The sequence below is a fragment of the Mustela lutreola genome, chromosome 9 (genome assembly GCF_030435805.1).
Source record: "Mustela lutreola isolate mMusLut2 chromosome 9, mMusLut2.pri, whole genome shotgun sequence".
In the NCBI taxonomy this organism is placed as follows: Eukaryota; Metazoa; Chordata; class Mammalia; order Carnivora; family Mustelidae; genus Mustela; species Mustela lutreola.
The window spans coordinates 26324195-26347963 of NC_081298.1; the positions used below are offsets into that span (position 1 = coordinate 26324195).

The following is a 23769-nucleotide window of genomic DNA, read 5'->3' on the forward strand; positions in this document are numbered from 1 at the left end:
AGAAAACAATCATTTGGCTCATTCTCTAAAGAAATTTTTTTCTGGAAGGGAGAAAAAGAAACAAACAAACAAAAAAATGATAGTGCATTATATCAAGGCTACAATAGAGGCACTTACCCCATTTAAAAGCAGAGATTATTAAATTTTTTAAAATTAATGTAAAAAATTTGATATAAAATTTTTATAGGGCACCTGGCTGGCTCAGTCAGTAGACATATGATTCTTGATCTCAGGGTTATAAATTCAAGCTCCATATTAGGTGCAGAGATTACTTAAAAATAAAATTTTAAAAAATAAATATATGTTGCCTATAAAAATGCACTTAAAATATAGAGATACATCATGCTAGCACTAATCAAAAGAAAGCTGGAATGGATATAACATCAATGCAGATTTCAGAGCAAAAAATATCACCAGAGATAAAGATGACCATTTCAAAATGATAAAATGATCAATTCCTCAAGATGCCAAAACAACCTAAATATTTATGTACTGAATAAGAGACCTTCAAAACACACAAAGCAAAAAATAGAAGAAGAAATAGAAAAAACCATGAGTATAGCCTGAAATTTCAATCTCTCCCTCTAATTTATGGAACAAATTGACAGAAAAAATCAGTAAGAATCTAACTCATATGAGCAATTGTGTAAGGCTGTATTCAATAAAACTTCATTAACAAAAATATGTTGCAGTCAACTCATCAGGAGGAAATAACAATAGCAAACATATATATACAAAATAACAAAGCCCCAGATACATAAAGGAAAAACTGAAAAAATTAAAGGGAGAAATAGACAATTCAACAGTATAGTTGAAGATTTCATTATCTCTATTTTCAATAACAGTACAGTTAGATAGAAGATCAATAAGGAAATAGAAGATTTGAGCAATACTATCAACCAGCTTGATCCAAATTGACATTGATGTAACTCTCCACTCAATGACAGCAGAATACACATTCTTTTGAAGTGCATACAGAATATTTACCAAGACAGACCATATTCTGGGCCATGAAACAAAACACTTAAAAGGATTCAAGTCACACAAGTAATGTTCATTAACCACAATGGAATTAAATCCCTCAAGAAATCAGTAACAGAGACAATTTCTAGAACCAATCCCCCCTCCATATATTTGGAAATTTAAAAACATACTTCTAAATAACAAGTAATTTGGAACTAGTAGAAACACAAACTACCAACACTCACTCAAGAAGAGATAACCTATATCTGTTAAAGAAATTGAATTTGGGGACGCCTGGGTGGCTCAGTTGATTGAGCGGCTGCCTTTGGCTCGGGTCATGATCCCAGCGTCCTGGGATCGAGTCCCACATTGGGCTCCTTGCTCGGCGGGGAGCCTGCTTCTCCCTCTGCCTCTGCCTGCCATTCTGTATGTCTGTGCTCGCTCTCTCTCCCTCTCTCTCTCTGACAAATAAATAAAATCTTTAAAAAAAAAAAAAAAAAGAAATTGAATTTGTAGGGGAGCCTGGGTGGCTCGTGGGTTAAAGCCTCTGCCTTCGGCTCAGGTCATGATCCCAGGGTCCTGGGATCAAGCCCCGCATCGGGCTGTCCACTCCGCGGATAGCCTGCTTCCTCCTCTCTCTCTTTCTGCCTGCCTCTCTGCCTACTTGTGATCTCTGTCAAATAAATTAAAAAAAAAAAAAAAAAAAATCTTAAAAAGAAAAAAAAACTCACGGAAATGTAACTTTAGGTGATTTGTACAGGTGAATTATATCTAAATATAGCTATTACTTCAAAAAAAAGAATAATTTTTAAGTATTTATGATCTCTTTAAAAATGCTTTTGTTCTTTTAAAAAATGCTTCTTTTGTTCTGATCAAACAGACAATATTCTGCAGACTTAGTAACCACCAGTCTAAATGTCAATTATCTTTTAAAATCAGATGCATGACTCAAAGAATCCTTGTACAATGGCAAACAGTACGTTCTTCTCTCCTGCTGTTTTGTTCCCAGTCAGACTCAGGTTAGGTTAAATCTTGTCATAAAAAGAAAAGAGTTATATATCTGGCAGTAAAAGTCAATGTTAGCTTAAGTTCTAAGAGATTAAAAAAAAAAAAAAAAACAGTATAGTGCATCATTAGTGTCACATTCACCATGAAATGAATTAGCCCACTTCACCAATAATAAACCAAAGGATACAACATTTAGGTAATTCCCCAGATCCCTCTGGCTCTTAATACAGTGTTTCACCATTCTACCAAGCACCTTTTTTCTAAGATGATCTTTCTTACCTGGTCTCAAAGGCGTGACAATAGCTTGCTGAGGATTAGGCTTCCTCAGAGGGGTTTTGCCCTGAAAAAGCCCTGCTATGCCATTCTTTCCAGGAAACTTATTCTCCAAATTGGCCTTCTCCTCTGTGAAAAGGTAAGAGTGTCATCATTTAAACAATCAGCAAGGAAGTAAAATAAATCAGTACCCTGCACATTTTTTTAAAATGGGGCCTAAACCCTTCTACTGGTACACTTGTAATTCATTTGGCAAGTACAAAGCTCTAGTGATCAAAAAGAAATGAGTACACATTATACGTCAGAGATAGAGACTGTAAAAACTATCAAAACTACCACTAAAACACTGGCAACATTGAACAATGTATCATAGAAAAGAAGTGCAGACTCTGCATTGTGAATAGCTACTTACTTTTACTTGATACACATTTGGACCATACAAGCATGAACCGGCCTAATACATCGTGTTCCTCTCAAAGAAAACTGTAGCTATTAAGATCTGCAGGGCTTACAAGGGAAGTACTATGGTCTATTTGAGTTGAGGTTCCTCACCCACAGTGGCAAGAGGTGGGTGTGTAAGGATGGAACAGACCTAGGCTCTCTCAGGAATTTTATCTTAGGTTCTGCTGTGCCCAAAAGTTAACCCAAAGCAGTGAAACGTCTCTTCTACCAAAAGCCTATCAACAGACAGAAGCTTCAGGAATGTGGTGATGCCCAGCAAATAACACCGAGCATGCATACCCTGACTGCAAATATGTAAAGAGATACGATTATTTGGAAGAGAATTAGAAAATAATATATTAGAACTAAAGTGGTTTTGAAAGAATAGTAGGGTTAATTTTTCTTCTACATTATATTTAATAGTGTCTTGTACTAATATTTCCTTTTTTTTTTTTTTTAAAGAAACTTAGATAAAGGAATAGACAACCCAGACTTCTCCTTGGGGTTTCAGTAAAGCAGAGAGACACAGAGAACACCCCTGTAGGGTAGCTGGCCCTCTTCTCCACCCTTCCTCAACACCACTTTCAACAGATTCCTCCTCTCAGGATCCCCCCGGCATACTATTAAAAAGAATGGTATGTGCCATCACATTTGGATACTGCATTATACGTAATAAGTGCAGCTGCAAGAGAATCATTTTTTTCTCCCATTACATACTGATTTTCTTTTAATATGGAGGATAAAGACATGAGAAAGAGAAAAACGAAGAGATTCTAGGAACTACTAACCTGACATATCAGTTATCTCACCATATTATTACAGGGTAATATGAAAATATAACCTTATCTTTATTTATTGTTGGACTGGTGTCAGAGTTTGTGTCAAATCACATTATCCAACATCAAGTGATCCCATCTGCTTGGGGATTGGGTTCTAAGTAGCATAATCCCCCCAGCCAAAAAAGAATTGGTAAAGCGAAGTAAGAGGGCGGTAACTGCAGTTGCAAAAAAGTAACACAAGAATCCTTGTGATATTAGCTCGGTTAGAACTGTTCAATATCTTGACAATGGCAGTAGATACACAAACCTACACAGATGATTAAAAATTGCATAGAACTGGGGCGCCTGGGTGGCTCAGTGGATTAAGCCGATGCCTTCAGCTCAGGTCATGATCTCAGGGTCCTGGGATCGAGTCCCGCATCAGGCTCTCTGCTCAGCAGGGAGCCTGCTTCCCCCTCTCTCTCTGCCTGCCTCTCTGCCTACTTGTGGCCTCTCTGCCTACTTGTGATCTCTCTCTGTCAAATAAATAAATAAATAAAATCTTAAAAAAAAAAAATTGCATAGAACTTACTACATAAATGAATATGAATACAAGTGAAATTAAGGAAATATGAGTAAGATAGGTAGATTCTATAAATGTCAATATCCTAGCTATAATATTATATTCTGTGCCCAATGATAGTAGAGCAAGTTTTTATGTGGCTGCCATTGCGACAGAATGTTTTGAATGCTAGAGTTTCACTGAACTTTGTTTCATCTGGATTTTCCCATATATCCCTAAAGATTAAACACTTAACATTCTTAATTGCAAAATTACATTAATTTGTACTGACAGTCCATTTCCAAAATACTGGGCATTTCAATTATTTCTATCATATATCATGCATGATAAAGTATCTTGGTGTAAACAAGAATTTATATTTTAGTTATTTTCTTGCAATTCCTTCTAATTTTTGAAAGGTACTCAGAACAAAGCAAGCCACTAACCCTTAGAATGGCCAGAGAAAGTCAACACTTACCAAACCAAGAATCTATGTTTTGGGTATCTTCCTCATCATTCAAAGAGGTAAAATTGATGAAGTCCGTGGGAGCGTCATAGGAATAGGAAGTTTTAACTTGTGACATTGTCCCCTGTCTTGGCACCGAAGAGCAGATTTTCCCCAGTACTTGTGTCACTTCTTTCAACAGATCACCTTCTAATGAAAGAAATGGTTCAGAAACTCAGTTGTACATTAATCTAAGGCACTGATTCCCCAGCAGGTACTTTGCCTTTACTACTACATGTGCAATTCTGAAAATGATCTGGACAAGTTGCCTAACTTTGCAAACCAAACTAAAAGTTAACTTCTGGGGCACCTGAGTGGCTCAGTGGGTTAAGCCTCTGCCTTTGGCTCAGGTCATGGTCTCAGGGACCTCAGATCCAGCCCCTTGTTGGGCTCTCTGCTCAGCAGGGAGCTTGCTTCCTGACCCCTCTCTCTCTGCCTGCCTCTCTGCCTACTTGTGATCTCTGTCAAATAAATAAATAAACAAGCAAATAAATAAAAGTTAACTTCTTTTTCTTTTCTTTTCTTTTTTTTTTTTAAAGATTTTATTTATTTATTTGACAGAGATCACAAGTAGGCAGAGAGACAGGCAGAGAGAGTCGGGAAGCAGGCTCCCTGCTCAGCAGAAAGCCCGATGCGGGGCTTGATCCCAGGACCTGGGATCACCACCTGAGCTGAAGGCAGAGGTTTTAACCCACTGAGCCACCCAGGCGCTCCTCTTTTTCTTCTTTTTTAAAGTTTTTTTGTTGTTTTTTTTGTTTTGTTTTTTTAGCAATGTCTACACCCAACGTGAGGCTCAAATCCCAAGACGAAAAGTCGCATTCTCTACTGACGGGGTCAGTCAGGCACCCCAAAGACAACTTTTCTTTTTTGGGAACTTGAAGACACCCCTTGAGATAAATATGTTGGAATTAGAAAGAGGCAAAGTTTGATGAGTACCTACAACATGCCAGGCAAACACCATATTGGGTGTTTTACATTAATTATTTTATTTTCCCTCAATCTACCATTTTCTCACTTCTAGCCTCTCCAATATTCAATTTACTCTCTTTCTCTCTCTCAGCCCTGAATAATCCAATTTCTGTCCTGAATAATTAAATTTCTAAAACACGCCATTAAATTTTATACCTACCAACTAAAATCTTACTCATCGGGGCACCTGGGAAGCTCAGCCGATAAGCATCTGCCTTCGGCTCAGGTCATGATCCCAGGGTCCTGGGATTAAGCCCCATATCAGGCTCCCCTGCTCAACAGGGAGCCTGTTTCTCCCCATCTAGCTCCCCCTGCTTGTGTTCCTTCTCTCACTATCTCTGTCATAAATACATAAAAATCTTAAATAAATAAATAAATGATAAAATCTTACTCATCATTCAAAGTTCAATTTAATTCTCTACAAACTTTCCCACGCTTCACCTATCATACGAACTGTTGCCTCTCCAAAACCATAGTGCTTTGTTTACCATCCAATTTTATGTTAGTTAACTATACAAATGCCTCTCATAGAAGACTGTAAGTTCCTGAGAACAAGGATGGATTTTACTCACTTGTATATACCTCATCCATCAAGGTACTTAGAACAGGATCTTATATATAGTAAGAGCTCAATACATTTTGCCAACTACAGGCTTTCTTTCCTTAGAAATATATTCATAAAAATACTATTCCTGAGCATGAAAAGAAAAACTTTAAGAAATACATAAAAGGAGATGCCTGGCTGTCTAAGTAGGTAGAGAATGTGACTTTTGATCTCGGGGTTATAGGTTCACGCCCTACATTGGGTGTAGAGACTGCTAAAAATAAAATCTTTAAAAAAAAAAAAAAAAAAAGGCACATGCCGATTAGATCAAAGATGGGTCCCATCCATACTCCTATATACAAAGTTCTACACTGCCCTGTAGAAACCTGTGTGGGTTTAAAAAGTCAATCCCCACTCTAGCCCTCTGTGGTTAAGAAAATATCTGAAAGTAGTCTGAAAAACAGCCTGAAGGGCACACTCATTGGCAAATAATTTCCCTATGAAACTCAGTGAGCCATTTGTCTTCATCCAGGGAACAACATGTACTTAAAGTATTCTGTATCTTGGAAGAGAAGTAGATACCAGTAATCACTTGAATTTATATTTATAAACTTTTTTTTAAGATTTTATTTATTTGACAGAGATCACAAGCAGGCAGAGAGGCAGGCAGAGAGACAGAGAAGGAGGAAGCAGGCTCCCCGTCAAGCAGAGAGGCCGACGTGGGGCTCAACCCCAGGACCCGGACGTGGGGCTCGACCCCAGGACCCTGAGACCATGACCCGAGCCAAAGGCAGAGGCTTTAACCCACTGAGCCACCCAGGTGCCCCTTGAATATACATTTATTAAGTATCTTCTTTAAGCTTTTATTTTATTATAAAAATGCATGCTCATTAAAGAAATTAGATCACAAAAACACCTTTTATTAAAATAATAATCTACAATGCCACACTATTTCAACCTATCTCTCTCTCTCATTCTCTTTCTATACATATACACACATATATATGAATCTGCTTCACATATTTTTAATGTTTTTCATGTCAATACATACGGGTATTTTATCAATTGATGACTGGGCCGTAATTTACTTATCCCATATTTTTAGGTATTTCCCAATATTTTCGCTTTAAAGACACTACTAGAAGACTATCTGGGGTGCCTGGGTGGCTCAGTCAGTTGAGTGTCTTGTCTTAGGCTCAGGTCATGGTCCCAGGGTCCTGGGATGGAGCCCTGTATCAGGCTCCCTGCTCAGCAGGGAGTCTGTTTCTCCCTCTCCCTCAGATCCTTTACCTACCCCCCACCAGCTTGTTCTCTCTCTCAAATAAACAAGTAAAACCTTAAAAAAAAAAATATGGAATGGCTTCATTTATGTGGAAATGTTCCTCTAAAGAGCAATAGTTATTTGTATTACCAGAGAGGTATGCCAGTTCCCCAAACCATCACCAGTTCTGGGCACTAATAACTCTCAGTGCTCATTTTCTTTATATTATACCACCATCCCTATTCTCTGAGATAAATTGTGAGCTTAGTTACACCCAACTTCACTGCTCAGTGGTTTGGCCAATATTTCATTAGCTTCTCTCAGTGGACTGGGGCAATTCAGAAGGTACTTCAGTGCCTCAGAAATATTTGTTCTACTAAATACTTGGTTTACTTAATGATATCAATCTATATACCAGAGAACTTCATCTTCTCATGGTCTCTCCTATTAACTCATTGCAGTCAGAACTCCACGGACACCTTTATAACAATGCCCCAGTTGAGGTACTTAGGTAGAAATACGATTATTTTGGAATTGGGAGGAATCTTAAACAACACCTAACTTTTGCAGTTTATAGATAAGGATTAAAGCAAAAAAGGCTCTTTCATGGTCACATGACAGAAATACTAACAATCATGGTAAAAACAGTTACCAATGGCACTTATTATATGTACCAGGTGCCATGAAGTACTAAATTCATATTATTTCTAATACTTTCAACAATCCTGTAAAACAGCAATTATTATTCCCATCCTACAAGAGGAAGCTGAAGAGAGAAATGACTTGCCCAATATCACACAGTTTTATAATGGCAGAAGTAGATCTAGAACAGAGGCTCCTAACTCCTTTACAATGTTCTTTCCACATTTGATTCTGCCCTCTCACCCTGTGAATTAGAGAAGCATATTAACATAAGGCCTTTAACTGCATAATAGTAATGTATTTCCTAGTAGATCCATTCTCCATTGTCTTTTTTTTTTTTTTTAAAGATTTTATTTATTTGTCAGAGAGAGCGAGCGAGAGCGAGCACAGGCAGACAGAGTGGAAGGCAGAGTCAGACGGAGAAGCAGGCTCCCTGCGGAGCAAGGAGCCCGATATGGGACTCGATCCCAGGACGCTGGGATCATGACCTGAGCCGAAGGCAGCTGCTTAACCAACTGAGCCACCCAGGCGTCCCTCTCCATTGTCTTTTGCCCTGAATAGAGGAGTCCTTATTATTCTCATTCTAAATTTTTCACTTTCCCCTATTTCTACTTTCATTGTTCAATTTAACTCAATAAGCTATTTGTTAGCAGTCCACTCTTACTATACACTCGCCAGGGGCCTGAAGATACGGGCTTGACGATACTGGAGCTCCTTTCTCACTAATACCCAAGGATAAGACTCTGTCTCATACAAAGTAGATATAGTCTCAGATACAAAGGAACTTAAATCTAGATAGGAGCTAAGGTCCTGGCACACCCAATAAATAAGATGGTATGTAATATTTAAATTACATCATGCTAAACAAAATAAGTCAATCAGAGAAAGATAATTATCATATGATTTCACTAATAAGTGGAATTTAAGAAACAAAACAGAGTGGGTGGATCAGTGGGTTAAAGCCTCTGCCTTTGGCTCAGGTCATTATCTCAGGGTCCTGGGATCAAGTCCCATGTTGGGCTCTCTGCTCAGTAGGGAGCCTGCTTCCCCCTCTCCCTCTGCCTGCTGCTCTGCCTGCTTGTGATGTCTCTCTATGTCAAATAAATAAAATCTTTGGAAAAACAACAACAGCAACAACAACAACAGAGGATCATAGGGGAAGAGAAGAAAAAATAAAACAAGATGAAACCAGAGAGGGAGACAAACCATAAGAGACCCTTTTTTTTTTTTTAAAGATTTATTTATTTATTTATTTGACAGAGAGAGAGAGAGAGAGATCACAAGTAGGCAGAGAGGCAGGCAGAGAGAGAGGAAGGGAAGCAGGCTCCCTGCTGAGCAGAGAGCCCGATGTGGGGCTCAATCCCAGGACCCTGAGATCATGACCTGAGCCGAACGCAGCAGCTTAACCCACTGAGCCACCCAGGCGCCCCAAGAGACCCTTAATCATAGGAAACAAACTGAGTGTTGCTGGAGGGGAGGGGGATAAAATCTTTAAAAAAAGGTTTTAGGTGTGCCTGGGTGGCTCAGTTGGCTAAGCATCTGCCTTTGGCTTAGGTCATAATCCCAAGGTCATGGGATCAAGCCCCATATCAGGCCCCCTGCTCAGTGGAGAGCCTGCTTCTTCCTCTCCCTCTGCTGCTCCCCCTGCTTGTGATCTCTCTCACTGTCTCTGTCAAATAAATAAATAAATAAAATCTTTTTTAAAAATGTTTTTTAAAAATATAAATAAAACAAAAAATAAACTTTCATTCAACTTTTAAAAATACTTAAATTACACTGCATAAGCTATAAGTATAAAGAGAATTAGAAATTAATATAGCTTAAGCTATGATTAAATATTTTTCTTTGAGCATCATCTAAATAGTAGGAAGTACCATTATAATGAAAGTCACCACCTTGATCACTACCTTCCAGGCTTGGAATGGCCATGGACAGTTCTGGCCAATGAGAACAAAGCAGGAATTTGCTGAGGGATTCGCAGGAAAACTTACTTTGCTCATACAACCACAGCCTTGTTCCTGCCCTCTTCCTTCACCTTTCTTCTTGCAAATGCAATGGCTAGAGATATAGCAGCTCATGAAAACAAGTGGATGGCCAAGTAAATAACACTGGACCTGACATTGCTGAGCCACTGACCTGACCACTGATCAAATATCAGCAACCACCTAACCTCCAGACAATAATACTTTTTGTATAAGTCATTATAGTCACATTTTCTGTCATTTATAGCCCAAAACAATCCCAACTAACATAGAAGTCCGGAATTCTAGACCTGTCTCTGGCATTTTCTAGATACATACGACAAAGGCAAGTCACTCCACCTTTCTACCTACCTACTTCCCATAAACAAACGAGAAAGCATTTCGAGTGCTATAAAATACATTACTGTTCTTACAGTATCATCACTGCCTTTAGACCTAATACCTCTCCTCTCCTTGACCACATTTGTATTCAAAGGACCCTCACTGAAAGATTCCCCAGTGACTGACAGTGGTTAAAATTCCCCTGCTGCAAGGAGTAAGTTTTCCTGTTCTTGTGAACAAACATGCTGGAAGACATGGGAAAATCTTGGATTCCCATGATCTTAATGCCTAACCCAGGTCACTGGGAACCCTTCCCAGGCAGGAATGTAATGAAGACTACCAAAGTTGGGGGAGGGAAGAGGCAGGAATGTAATATGCAACAACCCTAATTAGCTTCCTAAAAATCATGACTTCCACCAAAGCATGCTACTGAAAACTACCTGGAAAGTATTCAAATTTAACCCTCACATTCCTTCTTTCTTTTTTTAATTATGGAGCTAAACAGCTACGCTCTTTGGAGGACAACTGTATTTTTCTTTTTGACAGAGCTTGCCAAATGTAAACATACTATAGTATTGTTCATAAAAGCCAAAAAACTAAAAACCAAAGTTCCACCAATAGAAGATTGGTTGAATAAATTAAGGCACAATCATATAATAAAATATTAAGTAACTTTATCTTTTTTTTAACAATTTTATTTATTTATTTGACAGACAGGGATCACAAGTAGGCAGGGAAGCAGGCAAAGAGAGAGTAGGAAGCAGGGTTCCCGCCAAGCAGAGAGCCCGACAAAGGGCTCCATCCCAGGACCCCGGGACCATGACCCAAGCCGAAGGCAGAGGCTTTAACCCACTGAGCCACCCAGGCGCCCCTATTAAGTAACTTTAATATTAGGTAACTTTGCATATGTGATGATATGTGTACACAGTGAGCTCCAAGAGCTATTAAGAAAAGCAAAACATTAAAGTGCATACTCTTATTCATGTTAAAAAGAAGCAGAGGGACTCATATATACCTTTGTTCACACATAAGACTATTGTGTAAGGAGACATAAAAGTGTTAACAGTATTTGGGTCTGAGAAGAGAGCTAGGAGTTCTGGGTCAGAGGAAGATTTTTCACTATATGAACTTTTATACTCTGTGAATGTTTTATAAATGTATATACCTTTTCAGTTTAAAGAACTAGTTAAGCAGTATTTATTTCCCCCTAAATTGATGTATACAGTCCATAAGTCACTGGGCTTTCTGGAATTTTTTATTAATTAAGTACTTTTGGTAATCCAGCAATAATTGCTAAACCTCTTGATTTTTGGAAATAACGTTTCCCATTTATGTGGTCTATAAATTGGCTACTAACTTCACTTATCCAAATGTTATCCATCCTTTCTTTTTTTAATTGTCTCTGTATAAAAACAAAATGCTCCTAGATGGGGCGCCTGGGTGGCTCAGTGGGTTAAAGCCTCTGCCTTCAGCTCAGGTCATGATCCCAGGATTCTGGGATCGAGCCCCAAATCGAGCTCTCTGCTCTGCAGGGAGCCTGATTCCTCCTCTCTCTCTCTGCTCGCCTCTCTGCCTACTTGTGATCTCTGTCTGTCAAATGAATAAATAAAAAATCTTAAAAAAAAAAATATGCTCCTGGGTATTGACTTAATAAAAAGTATATAAACTTCAAAAAAGGTTAAAAATAATAATAGTTATTAATTATTGAGTACTTATGGCATGCCAGACACTGTTTCCACAGCGTTTTACATGTATTAACTAACTAAATCCTCCAATAATCCTGTGAAGTTTAAGTACTATTATTATCTTCATTTTACAGGTAAGAAAACTGAGGCAAGGAGAGACTTACTACTTACTTATTCATGGCCACACAGCTATGAAGTAGCAGAGCCAGCCTTTGAACTCAGATCTACTACCTCTCATATTTACTGATTTTTTTCTTTAGATAATCTCTGTGCCCAACATGTGGCTCAAATTCACAACCCCAAGATCAGGAGCCATGTGCTCTATCAACTGAGCCAGTCAGGCACAATTCTTTGTGTGTATGTATTTTTATGTATCTATTTGTTTGTTTTTATTTATTTACTCTCATATTTATTTAAAAGACAGATATTTATGTAGCTCAATAGGAAATGTTAAGGAACAAGGGATAAAACCATTTGTAGATAATAACTTCCAAATACTGTTTACTATAGGCCAAGCACTGTGCCAGGCACTGGATATAAATCATCTCATTGAAACTTCATCAACAATATACAAGGTAGATATCATCATCACCATTTTACAAATAAGGAAACAGGTTCACAGTAATTAACCTACTCCAAGATTACCAACTAGTATGTAGCTGTGTTGAGTTTTAAGACCAGATCTGTGAGATTCCAAAAATCTAGAGTTGCTATAATGAACAGATTTTTCCTAAAACATTACTTCAAAGATGAAGTATGTAACCGAATCATACTAATCTGTCAGACAAATGCAAATATTAACTCTGCTTTACATATAACTATAAGTATTCCTGAAAAACTGTTCACAAAAGAATACTGGTAAATTAAGAATCCTATTCTAAATACACTGGGAAAGCTCTGAGCTGAATCATCCCCTAAGTAAAACACCACCCCTTAATTTCTCTTTTTCTTAGTTTGTATTCTTGCATATAAAGTTTTTCCTTTGCATAAGATGGAAGTTAGTCTGAACCTCTCAGTGGATATTCTAGAGTAAAAGAGACAAAGAGGAGGGTATTTAATCAGATAGAGGGATATCTTTTGAGGTCTAAGAGTGCATTTGATTGATGGGGGTCAAAAGGCAAGGGGCGCAAACTTAAATATGCCTAATCTTTATTTAGCTAAAACTTTAAAACCAAAATACTATTTTTCTAACATTACTTCTTTTTTAAAAAGCTTTTTTTTTTTTTTTAAAGATTTTATTTATTCATTTGAGACAAAGATCACAAGTAGGCAGAGAGGCAGGCGGGGGTTGGGGGGGGAAGCAGGCTCCCCACTGAGCAGAGCCCAGGACCCGGAGATCATGACCTGAGCTGAAGGCAGAGGCTTTAACCCACTGAGCCACCCAGGTGCCCCTAAAAAGCTTCTTTTAAGCTATCTTTTGGTCTAGTATGAGCAACTCAGGAGATCATCCCTACCAACCCTACTAAAAAGGGAACAAGTAAACAAAATGTATATATACTGAGAAGTCTGACTCTTCAATAAAAGGTGACAGCACAAGTACATGAACAAAACCAAAAGTAACTACTGGGTTATGCCGGTTTCACCAAGCTGCTTCTCCCACAAATAATAAAATTAAGATGTGAAACCTTCAAAAATTAAAAAAGCACAAGGCCTGGTGGGAAAAGGAACAGCCCAGGGCCTGGGCCAACTGTTTAAATGAGAGAGCCCCAGGCATGATGGGAACTGGATACCTTCCTGCACCCCTTAATCAAGATTGAATTTCTGTCAACAGGTCTCACTGAAAAAAAAAAAGGAAAGAAAAAAGGCACATGCGTCAACCACATTCCCCCAAACAAATAAGACTGCCAAGCAAGAGAACCAGTTTCACATTTCAAAATTATCTAAATCCACCACAGCTCTAGACTACTGCAAAACTAGAAATATTCTGAGTGAAGAAATAGCTCTTTCAGACCAATAATCCTACAACAGAACTGAGGAAAAAGGCTCTCCCATATTATGAACTACTTAGGTTCCTTTTAGAACTGCCTATTAAAAGCCATCATCGTATCATACAGCTCATTTTTGTTTCCAGAGAACAAAGACTAAAAGAATACATATAGGGGCTCCTGGGTCACTCAGTCATTAAGCATCTACCTTCAGTTCAGGTCATGATCCCAGCATCCCAGGATTAAGCCCCACATCAGGCTCCCTGCTCAGAGTGGTTTGCTTCTCCCTCTCCCACTCCCCTTGCTTGTGTCCCCTCACTTGCTGTCTGTCAAATAAATATCATTTTTTAAAAATAAATAAATAAAAGGATATATATAATCTCTTCCCTTAAGAAACTCATATTTGAGGGGCGCCTGGGTGGCTCAGTAGGTTAAAGCCTCGCCTTCCGCTCAGGTCATGATCTCAGGGTCCTGGGATCCGGCCCCGAGTCGAGCTCTCTGCTTGGTGGGAAGCTTGCTTCCCTTCCTCTCTCTCTGCCTGCCTCTCTGCCTACTTGTGATCTTTGTCTCTCAAATGAATAAATAAAATCTTAAATTCATATTTGAGTGGAGACTACAGACAATTGTGATACAGGGTGATCTTTGCTAAAAAGGGGAAAAAAAACCAAGATCACTGTGGAAGTCCAGAGAAGGGGAGCTGGTGGAAGTGATGCTTAAAAATACAGACAGTGGGGGCACCTGGGTGGCTCAGTGGGTTAAGCCTCTGCCTTCAGCTCAGGTCATGGTCCCAGGGTCCCACATCAGGCTCTCTGCTCAGCAGGGAGCCTGCTTCCCCCTCTATTTCTGCCTGCCTCTCTGCCTACTTGTGATCTCTGTCAAAGAAATAAATTTAAAAATCTTAAAAAAAAAAAAAAATAGACAGTGGTGAGCATAGCATAAGCTACAGAGATGTTGAATCACTGTTGTAAACTGAAACTAATGTAGCATTGTGTGTCAACTATACTTGTCAAAAATTTTTTTAAAAAGGAGAAAAGATATGCACAAAGAACACAGCAACAAAAAGATACAGACAATCCTGCAGAGTTCTACAAGCTAAGGATGCATACTGACTTTTTCTAAGGAAAGAGATAAATGGAAATGGGAAACAAATGTGGGAGAAGCACATAATTGAGAAAGATTGCAAAAGAAGCAATGCAACTTGTTTCCACATTCATTAGAAATTAACCTCCATCACGTCCTATTCCTCTTCACTCTCAAACCCAAAATAACTAGACTTGACAACCTCTATAAATCAAAAGATGCAGATTCAGAGGAAGTGGGGGAAATCTGCAAAAGGGTGCATTCTAAGCAAGGTTGACATAGCAGCTAGCAGCTCCTAAACAAAACAAAGACTTTGGTGTGACAAATGCTCTCAAGCACTTCACTATCCACTTTGTGAGCTGCACTGTACCTATTTCTACTGGAAGAAAAATCATGAGTTAAACAACTGGTAATATAATAGAGTAAAAGTAAGTCAAGACTTCATTAGAAGTCTATTAGTTAAATGGTCCCATCCCAAATGGTGCCATTTTCCCAGGCACACCCTCTCCTACTTTCACAAGGGATAAGAGATCCTGTTACCGTACCACAAGTTAAATAGAGTTATTTTCATCTTACGCAGCGAAAAAACACCTACATTTTTTTTGTACATAAGGGATTAGCAGGAGTCAGTAAATGGCAACATAATCCAGCATGCAATTTCAACTGTTAATCAAAGCCACAAACTAAGTCTAAAGGAAGTTAATGGACTTTGTGTTTCCACATTTATGTTTGCTAACTTCTATGTTGAAATTGGATCTGTTTACAGAAACAGATGCATGAAGCTTCCAAAATTGGGTCAATTTAAAATCCAATGACAATCCTTCACTGTCCAAGCACTGAGAAGTCAGCACAGGACACATGGACACTTGTAATTCATCACTGTCCAGAAACCTCAAGCACATATACTTTTTATCATTTCTCTCCCGAACTTTTGAGTTATGGCTTACGAACTCAGTTCTGCTTTATTTAACTTATCTGTACAATTCTACAAACCCTAACCTACTCTTAAACAACTAATAAAACCTGGATAAAAATCAATGATGCCATTTACCTTCAAGCCAAATAAGGACACAAAGTAGAATACTAAAAGGAAATCTTTGAAGAATATTAGGAAATCTCTGCAGAATATCAAAGTGTTCTGCTGTTTCAATAGTAAGAAGCCAAAGAGTTTTTAAGGGTTGATAGTGGGGCTGCATACATTCCTAGTGAAATCTCAATCACACAGTCTTAAGGAGATTTTTACATCCTTCAAAAGGTATCCTTCTTGCAGGGCACCTGGGTGGCTCAGTTGTTAGGCGTCTGCCTTCGGCTCAGGTCGTGATGCCCAGGTCCTAGGATTGACCCCCGCATCAGGTTCCCTGATCAGCAGGAAACCTGCTTCTCCCTCTCCCACTCCCCATACTGTGTTCCCTCTCTCACCATCTCAAATAAATAAATAAAATCTTTAAAAAACAAACCAAAAAGAAAAACACAAAAGGTATCCCTCTTGGGATGTAGATACACAGGTACCCAAGAATCTCAGAAAGCAATTGCTTACGGGATGCCAGCAAGTGTCAGTGACAAGGCTGTAAGATTTTTAACTATAAAACTTTTTATACTATTTTGAGTTTTGTACCATGTGACTGTATCACATACTTTTAAAATATAAATTTATGCCTGTGTAAAATATACACTATTAAGTGGGTATGTAAATCAGCATTATTTTCTTATGAGGCAATTTGGTGTTATGTACCCGTCTTAAAAATATGCATTCAGGGGGCACCTGGGTGGCTCAGTGGGTTAAAGCCTCTGCCTTCGGCTCAGGTCGTGGTCCCAGGGTCCTGGTATCGAGCCCCACATAGGGCTCTCTGCTCAGCAGGGAGCCTGCTTCCCTTCCTCTCTCTGCCTGCCTCTCTGCCTACTTGTGATCTATCTGTCAAATAAATTTTGACATTTTGACATAATCTATTTATGTTAAATAAATAAATTCAATCTTAAAAATATATATATGCATTCGGGGCACCTGGGTGACTCACTGAGTTAAAGCCTCTGCCTTCAGCTCAGGTCATGATCCCAGGGTCCTGGGATCGAGCCCCTCATCAGGCTGAGCAGAGAGTCTGCTTCCTCCTCTCTCTCTGCCTACCTCTCTGCCTACTTGTGATCTCTGTCTGTTAAATAAATAAATAAGTAAATATGCAATCTTTGACCAATGATTTCACTGCATAAAATACTGTGGCAGAACCATATAATGGAATACCACATAGCTATTAAAATTATGTTGTAGAGGGATGCTTGGGTGGCTCAGCTGGTTAAGCATCTGCCTTCCGCTCAGGTCATGATCCCAGGGTCTTGGGATAGAGTCCTGCATCCGAGCTCCTTGCTCAGCAGAGAGTCTGCTTCTCCCTCTGCCTGCTGCTCCCCCTGCTTGTGTACGCTCTCTCATTCTCTCGCTCTGACAAAAAAAATCTTAAAATGTTGTAGCAAATTTTAACGAAATGAAAAAATGCTCATAACCTAATTATTATATTGAAAAATATAATGAAAATTTTTAGTGTAGGACTTTTTATTTATTTATTTATTTATTTTAAAGATTTTATTTATTTATTTGACAGAGAGAAATCACAAGTAGATGGAGAGGCAGGCAGAGAGAGAGAGAGGGAAGCAGGCTCTCCGCTGAGCAGAGAGCCTGATGCGGGACTCGATCCCAGGACTCTGAGATCATGACCTGAGCCGAAGGTAGCGGCTTAACCCACTGAGCCACCCAGGCGCCCCTAGTGTAGGACTTTTTAAAACCAAATATGGGCACAGAAAAATTTGGAAAGAAATCTATCAAAATGTTAGCAATAGTTTATCTGAGAAGTACGATAGTGAGGGATAGTTCTTTCTTTTGCTTTTTCATATTAAATAAATTTTCTTCCAAAGTATGTTACTTTTGAAGATATATTAAACACTTTTGATTGTAATTATTAATGTTCCTCTTATCCCTTTTTAATGTAACTCACTTTGGACACCACCTTACCTGTGGTTTAATCCGTCAGTCCACCTGCCTACGGGCTTGATTCAGAGTTGCAATATACTTTTCACATCTCTTCTGAAATGCTGAAGTCTGGCCGTGATCGTATAGTGGTTAGTACTCTGTGTTGTGAAATGCTGAAGTCTAACAAGTACTTTTTTTTTTTTTTTTTTTTTTTTTTAAAGATTTATTTATTTATTTGACAGACAGAGGTCACAAGTAGGCAGAGAGGCAGGCAGAGAGAGAGGAGGAAGCAGGCTCTCTGCCGAGCAGAGAGCCCGATGCGGGGCTCGATCCCAGGACCCCGGGATCATGACCTGAGCCGAAGGCAGAGGCCTTAACCCACTGAGCCACCCAGGCGCCCCTAACAAGTACTTTTTATCAAGAACCTGGATAGCACGCTCGGTGGCTCAGTTTGTTAAGCGGCTGCCTTTGGCTCAAGTGGTTATCCCAGGGTCCTGGGATCAAGTCCTACATGCAGCTCCTGGTTCAGCAGAGAGCTTGCTTCTCCCTCCCACTCTGCTTGCTGGTCTCCCTGTTTGTATTCTCCCTCTCTGTTAAATGAATAAACAAAACCTTAAAAAAATTCTTTAAAAAATAAAAATTAATTAATTTTTTAAAAAAGAACCTAGAAGAAACAGAAAAGTGATAGAACAGGTTCATGTTCTCTGTAGTAAAAATGGTTAACAGAGACTAGGAAAAGGCTATAAAACACCAAAGATTACCCCTCTCAAAACCAAAGAGTGCCTCTAGGAGCTAAGGTCTAAATAGCATAAATCTGGGGCACCTGGGTGGCTCAGTGGTTAAGCGTCTGCCTTCAGCTCAGGTCATGATCCCAGAGTCCTGAGATCAAGCTTCAGGCTCCCTGCCTGGGGAAGCCTGCTTTTCTCTCTCCCACTCCCTCTGCTTGTATTACCTCTCTCGTTGTGTCTTTTTCTCTGTATGTGTGTGTCTCTCTCTCTGTGTCAAATAAATGGATAAAATCTTAAATAAATAAATGAATAGTATAAATCTACCCTAAAGTTAATTGTTGTTTCAGCTTACGTTTTGAGTATACATTGCTGTCTCGTGGTGTCTTTAATATTATATACTCACACTTTTAAAACTAACTTTCCAAATTCGCAATTTAGGAACACTGACACCAAGGGTAATAGTGTACACTTCTGTGTTATTCAAACATCAGGACCGATAGTAGGCACACTTGTAATATGGAAAGAAAAAAAACTTTTATTATCTTTTTTAATAGTATTTTTTAAACATTTCCAAAGTAAGCTCCTTTCCCACTAATCAGTAATTTCCTCCCAATCAAATCTCTCTATGCAAATGAACATAACCAGAAACCCCCCTCCAGCTATCCATTCTTTTTGCACCAAGTACCTCCAACCGCTGATCTCTAGATCTCTGTCTCAAATACAGACCTATTCATAGAATTGTTTGGGCTGTTCAGTCTCCTAGTAGTCAATTCTATTTCCTAACTTTACTCATTGCAAAGACAATTCAGTTTGCCAAAGGGCATTTAGAGCTCTCCTTTTTCTTTCCTTCCCCAGCAATTCAAAAAGAATGAGGGAAGAGACCCAGGTAAGGCTGAAGAAAAAAATACGTAAGTAATATGGAAGAACTTTGAACATCTGGCACCTAAACAAAAAATGAAGGACTTTCTCACATAACCCTGTCTCGTGGAGAAGCCTAATTGCAAATGTAGGATAAGTTTATTTTATTAAGCTTGGAATATACAGACATAAGCATAAGGCTGGCCAAAACCACCCTATTTTATTAAAAGTTATAAAGTTGCTTTTTAAAGATTGCATTCATTTATTTGACAGAGAGAGTGAGAGAGTGGAAGCAGCATAGGGAGAGGGAGCCTGATGAGCCTGATGAGCACGGAGCCTGATGTGGGACAGGATCCCAGAACCCTGGGATCACAACCTGAGCCGAAGGCAGACCCTTAACTGACTGAGTCACCTAGGCGCCCCAAAAGTCTAAACAAATTTATCAACCTAGTTGAATACATCCAGTTTTTCATACCTGCAATTTTGTAGTCAATTTAGATAATGCCCTCCTGCCTATCCAATTCAGCAGATAGTAAGTGGGCAATTTCTCTGCACCAAGACTGTTCTAGTTCTTTTTTTTTTTCTTTAAAGATTTTATTTATTTATTTGACAGAGAGAAATCACAAGTAGATGGAGAGGCAGGCAGAGAGAGGAGGAAGCAGGCTCCCCGCTGAGCAGAGAGCCCGATGCGGGACTCGATCCCAGGACTCTGAGATCATGACCTGAGCTGAAGGCAGCGGCTTAACCCACTGAACCACCCAGGCGCCCAAGACTGTTCTAGTTCTTATCTAACCAAACTCTGCTTATCAAGAGCCAGTTGGGGTCCCATCTGCTTCACAAAGACATCCTTGCCTGTCTTAAGCCTCACTGATCGCCCTCACCTCTACCTTGCCGGCACCTACAATACATAACACTACAGTACTCCAATGCTGTCATTTCTTGTTCAGATAGTCACTTGTGAATTTGAATCAGTCTTCTGTCCTCAAGCATACCAGAAAACCCATGAGAACATCATACATCTGAATATCCAGAGTATCTAACATCAATCTGAGCACACAGTACACCCTCAAAAATCAATTAATTAGCTAAGTGCACTGGGAGCCACAGAAATTTTTATCCTGAGAGTGGCAACTTAATACTGAGCTAACACACCTAACAGTGATACTCCAAAACCACCAAGGGTGATATAGGGGTGGCTTGACAGGGGGTAGGACACATTGAGACCACAACCCAAGATTATCCTTATTATAGCAGTCAATAAGGATAAGATAAGAAAGGCCTTAGGATGTCAAGAGAAGGTAAAGCTGAATGAACCTAGGAGTACATAAATGACTTCCGAGCAAAATCAGCAGAGCCCTCAATGCTGTCTGGTTCTAAGTAGGGCTGATTGGGGCAAGCCCTTCGGATTTAACTATGGGAAAACTGTATGCGAGACAAAGACACCACACATCAAGGGAAAGGGGGCAGAACAGTCCTACCATATTATAGTCTGGTTCACCCTTGTCCTTTCCTCTTCAGTCTACAAATGTTCTAGGACAGGAAATTAGAAAGGCAGTGATACCTAGTTATTCGTTGCAGATCTAGATAAAACAGGATGAATTTTAAATCCCAAACAAAAAGACAACTCCAATTGGAACGAAATTCCCGCAATTACCTTCCTATTCTTACACAATAGTTTTTAAATGTAGTCGTCTTGTGACCACATCTGTTTTCCTCCACCAAAGCCACCCTTCTTGAGGGCGGGGCTACGGTTTCATCCATTTCTTGAAATCTGGATTGTGGGCCTCAGTTTCCTCCTCTAAAAAGTGGGACTAAGAATAGGACCTGCTTCATTGGCTTCGTGGGACAATTAAGTGAGAAAACGCACGCAGAGTGCGTAATCCAAGTGAAAGCTTATTTCATTTGTGCGTGGTAACAATGGTCGTTACCATTACTAGCTTACAGCCTCCCGCAACCGCTACTTCCCCGTATTTCCCAGGGCCGGCCACGGCCTCTACCTCCAGATGCAGCCCGCTAGTCTCGGTCGGGACACACTTCGCTAGAAAATCCTGTGCCACCAAGAGAAGGGTCGTCCGAAGCCCGACTACCTTCCCGCCTGGCCAGGGCGGCGCCCACACAATTCGACCGCCTCTGAAGCCCGGGGCAAGAGGCGCTTGGAGGCGCTCCGGGTTTGGCGGCCTCCAGCCTTTCGAAAATCAGGGAAACGGCAGGCCGCACCCCAGCTGGTCCCCGTTTCTCTCCAAAGCTCACCTCACCTCAGCTCTGACAACCGAGCGTCCGGAAGATCCGACGCGGGACTTCATTCAGTACCGTTGAAAATTTGAACCCAGGCTCTCTAGTCGAATGCACCAATCAGAGTGCGGGAACCGGCAATCCTTAGCCTCCCGATTGGCCCAGAGGATCACAAGGACGCCGGAAGACAGGATGAGGGACTAGCAAACAACCGGCCCGGGAGGCTCCTGGGAAATGTAGTCTCATGCAGCTGCGTGAACCATTTGGAACAAATCTAATGAGGAAATTACTACAAAGCCCAGAACCCTCGACTCCAGATTATTCGGGAGAGGTGGTACCAACTGAAGAGATAAGAAGTCGCTTCAGGTAACAGAACGGCGCGCGACTGGACCTCCGAAATACTTTCATGAAAGAAAATTTATGATTCTTCCTATAGTAGTGCATGGTGCCTTGAAATGTTCATAAGAATTCCATTCGTTTTAATATAGACTCCCCTGTATACAGCATAGACTCGCCCTCAGCTTCTCTCCCAACTGTGAAGGAGTCTCTCCAAGTCTGTATTGAGCCCATGCCCTGATATAAAGCCGCGGTTTATAATTGGGTGCTCCTTCCCTTTCAATTCCATTTACGTCCCTTTCTTTATCATCCTATTTTAAAAAGAAAAACAAAAGATCAGAGAAGTTGAATGAATTGTCTAAAATCAGTAAAATGGAGGCGGTGGAATTTGAATTAAGGATGTCTGGTCCTATACATCATCAATAATCAGTCAGAAAATAATAGAAGCTACAAGGCAGAAAAGATTGCCTTGTAGAAAATAAGCCTAAGATCTTTATCTGAAAATTAAAAACTGTGAAACTTGGTTATATAACTACAAAAACAAGTAAAGGAGATTATATACTTTATTAAAGAATGGGGAGATCCAATATTGTAAAGCGGTTGATTTTCCATATGAAGAGCTCAAGGCAATTCCAATGAAATTCGCAATAGGTTTTGTCATGGAACTTGCCAAACTGATTCTAAAATTTATATAGAAGAGGAAAGCACAAGATGTGGCATCTGAATTTTGAAAAGTAATGGGGGAGGTGGGTGATTGCCATACCAGCTCTCATGGGCATTAACATATTTTTAAATTATCGTAATTTTTAAAGTATAGTTAAGTGATCCCATGGGGATACAATCAGCAAAATCCAGACAGGAAAACTCTACAGAACAACACATCTCATTTCTTCAAAACATAAACAGCAAGAGTAGTTTTGTTTTTGTTTTAATACTCCTTCCTATTTTTAGAGATACATATATAAATGGTGGGGATAAAATGACTCTAGAATTTGCTTCAGAATAATCGGGAAAGTGCAGGGAGGAATGTAGGTGGGGAATATTGATGAAGTAAGATTAGCCACAAATTGATAAGTTGAAACTGAATGACAGGTTCATGACACACACACACACACACATATACACACACATATGTTCATATATGTTTGTGAAGTTTTCCGCAAAGTTTTTTTAACCAGGATATTGCCATAGGAATTTTTTTTTTTAAACAACAAAGAAAGACTGGTAGAAAAGTTTAAGAGTCCCAAAACAGACCCATGTGTATCTGAATTTAGTAAATGCTGACTAGAATTTCAAATAAGATGGAAACAAACAAAAAATGAAGGTAAGACATTTGCTTTTCATTGGGGGAAAATATATTAGATATTTATCCCATACCATTTACAAAAACAAAATTCAGTTGAATTAAAACCCTGAAGGTAGGGGATGCCTGGGTGGCTCAGTCAATTAAGTGCCTGCCTTTGGGCTCAGGTCATGATCCTAGAGTCCTGGGATGGAGTCCCACATAAGGCTTCTTGCTCAGAGGAAGCCTGCTTCTCCCTCTGCCTGCTGCTCTCCCTGCTTGTGTGTATTATCTCTGACAAATAAAATCTTAAAAAAAAAAAAAAAAAAAAAAAGATAGGGGAAAAAAATCAAAATTTTTGAAATTTTAAAAGACTATGTTTATAATGTTGGGATAGGAAATTTTTAATATTTCCAACACATATAGCAAAGAATTAGAACCCAATATATAAATAAACA

At 39.5% G+C, this 23769-nt stretch overlaps 1 protein-coding gene across 5 annotated transcripts in view; it reads right to left on the reverse strand.

Moving 5' to 3' along the window:
• TPX2 (TPX2 microtubule nucleation factor) overlaps positions 1 to 21818 on the reverse strand; it is a 57527-nt gene extending 35709 nt beyond the window's left edge. For 2 of the 5 annotated variants that reach the window (XM_059133616.1, XM_059133611.1), the window contains exons 1-3: positions 21717 to 21818; positions 4484 to 4660; positions 2251 to 2373 (exon numbers count right to left, since the gene is read on the reverse strand). In XM_059133616.1, the coding sequence (XP_058989599.1) occupies positions 2251 to 2373; positions 4484 to 4589 (229 nt within the window). In that variant the 5' untranslated portion in view covers positions 4590 to 4660; positions 21717 to 21818. Of the gene's footprint in view, positions 1 to 2250; positions 2374 to 4483; positions 4661 to 17917; positions 17942 to 21458; positions 21600 to 21711 lie in introns of those variants that run through there. The other 3 variants (XM_059133612.1, XM_059133614.1, XM_059133615.1) reach the window with 3 other exon arrangements.
• Between the last annotated feature and the right edge of the window lie 1951 nt (positions 21819 to 23769).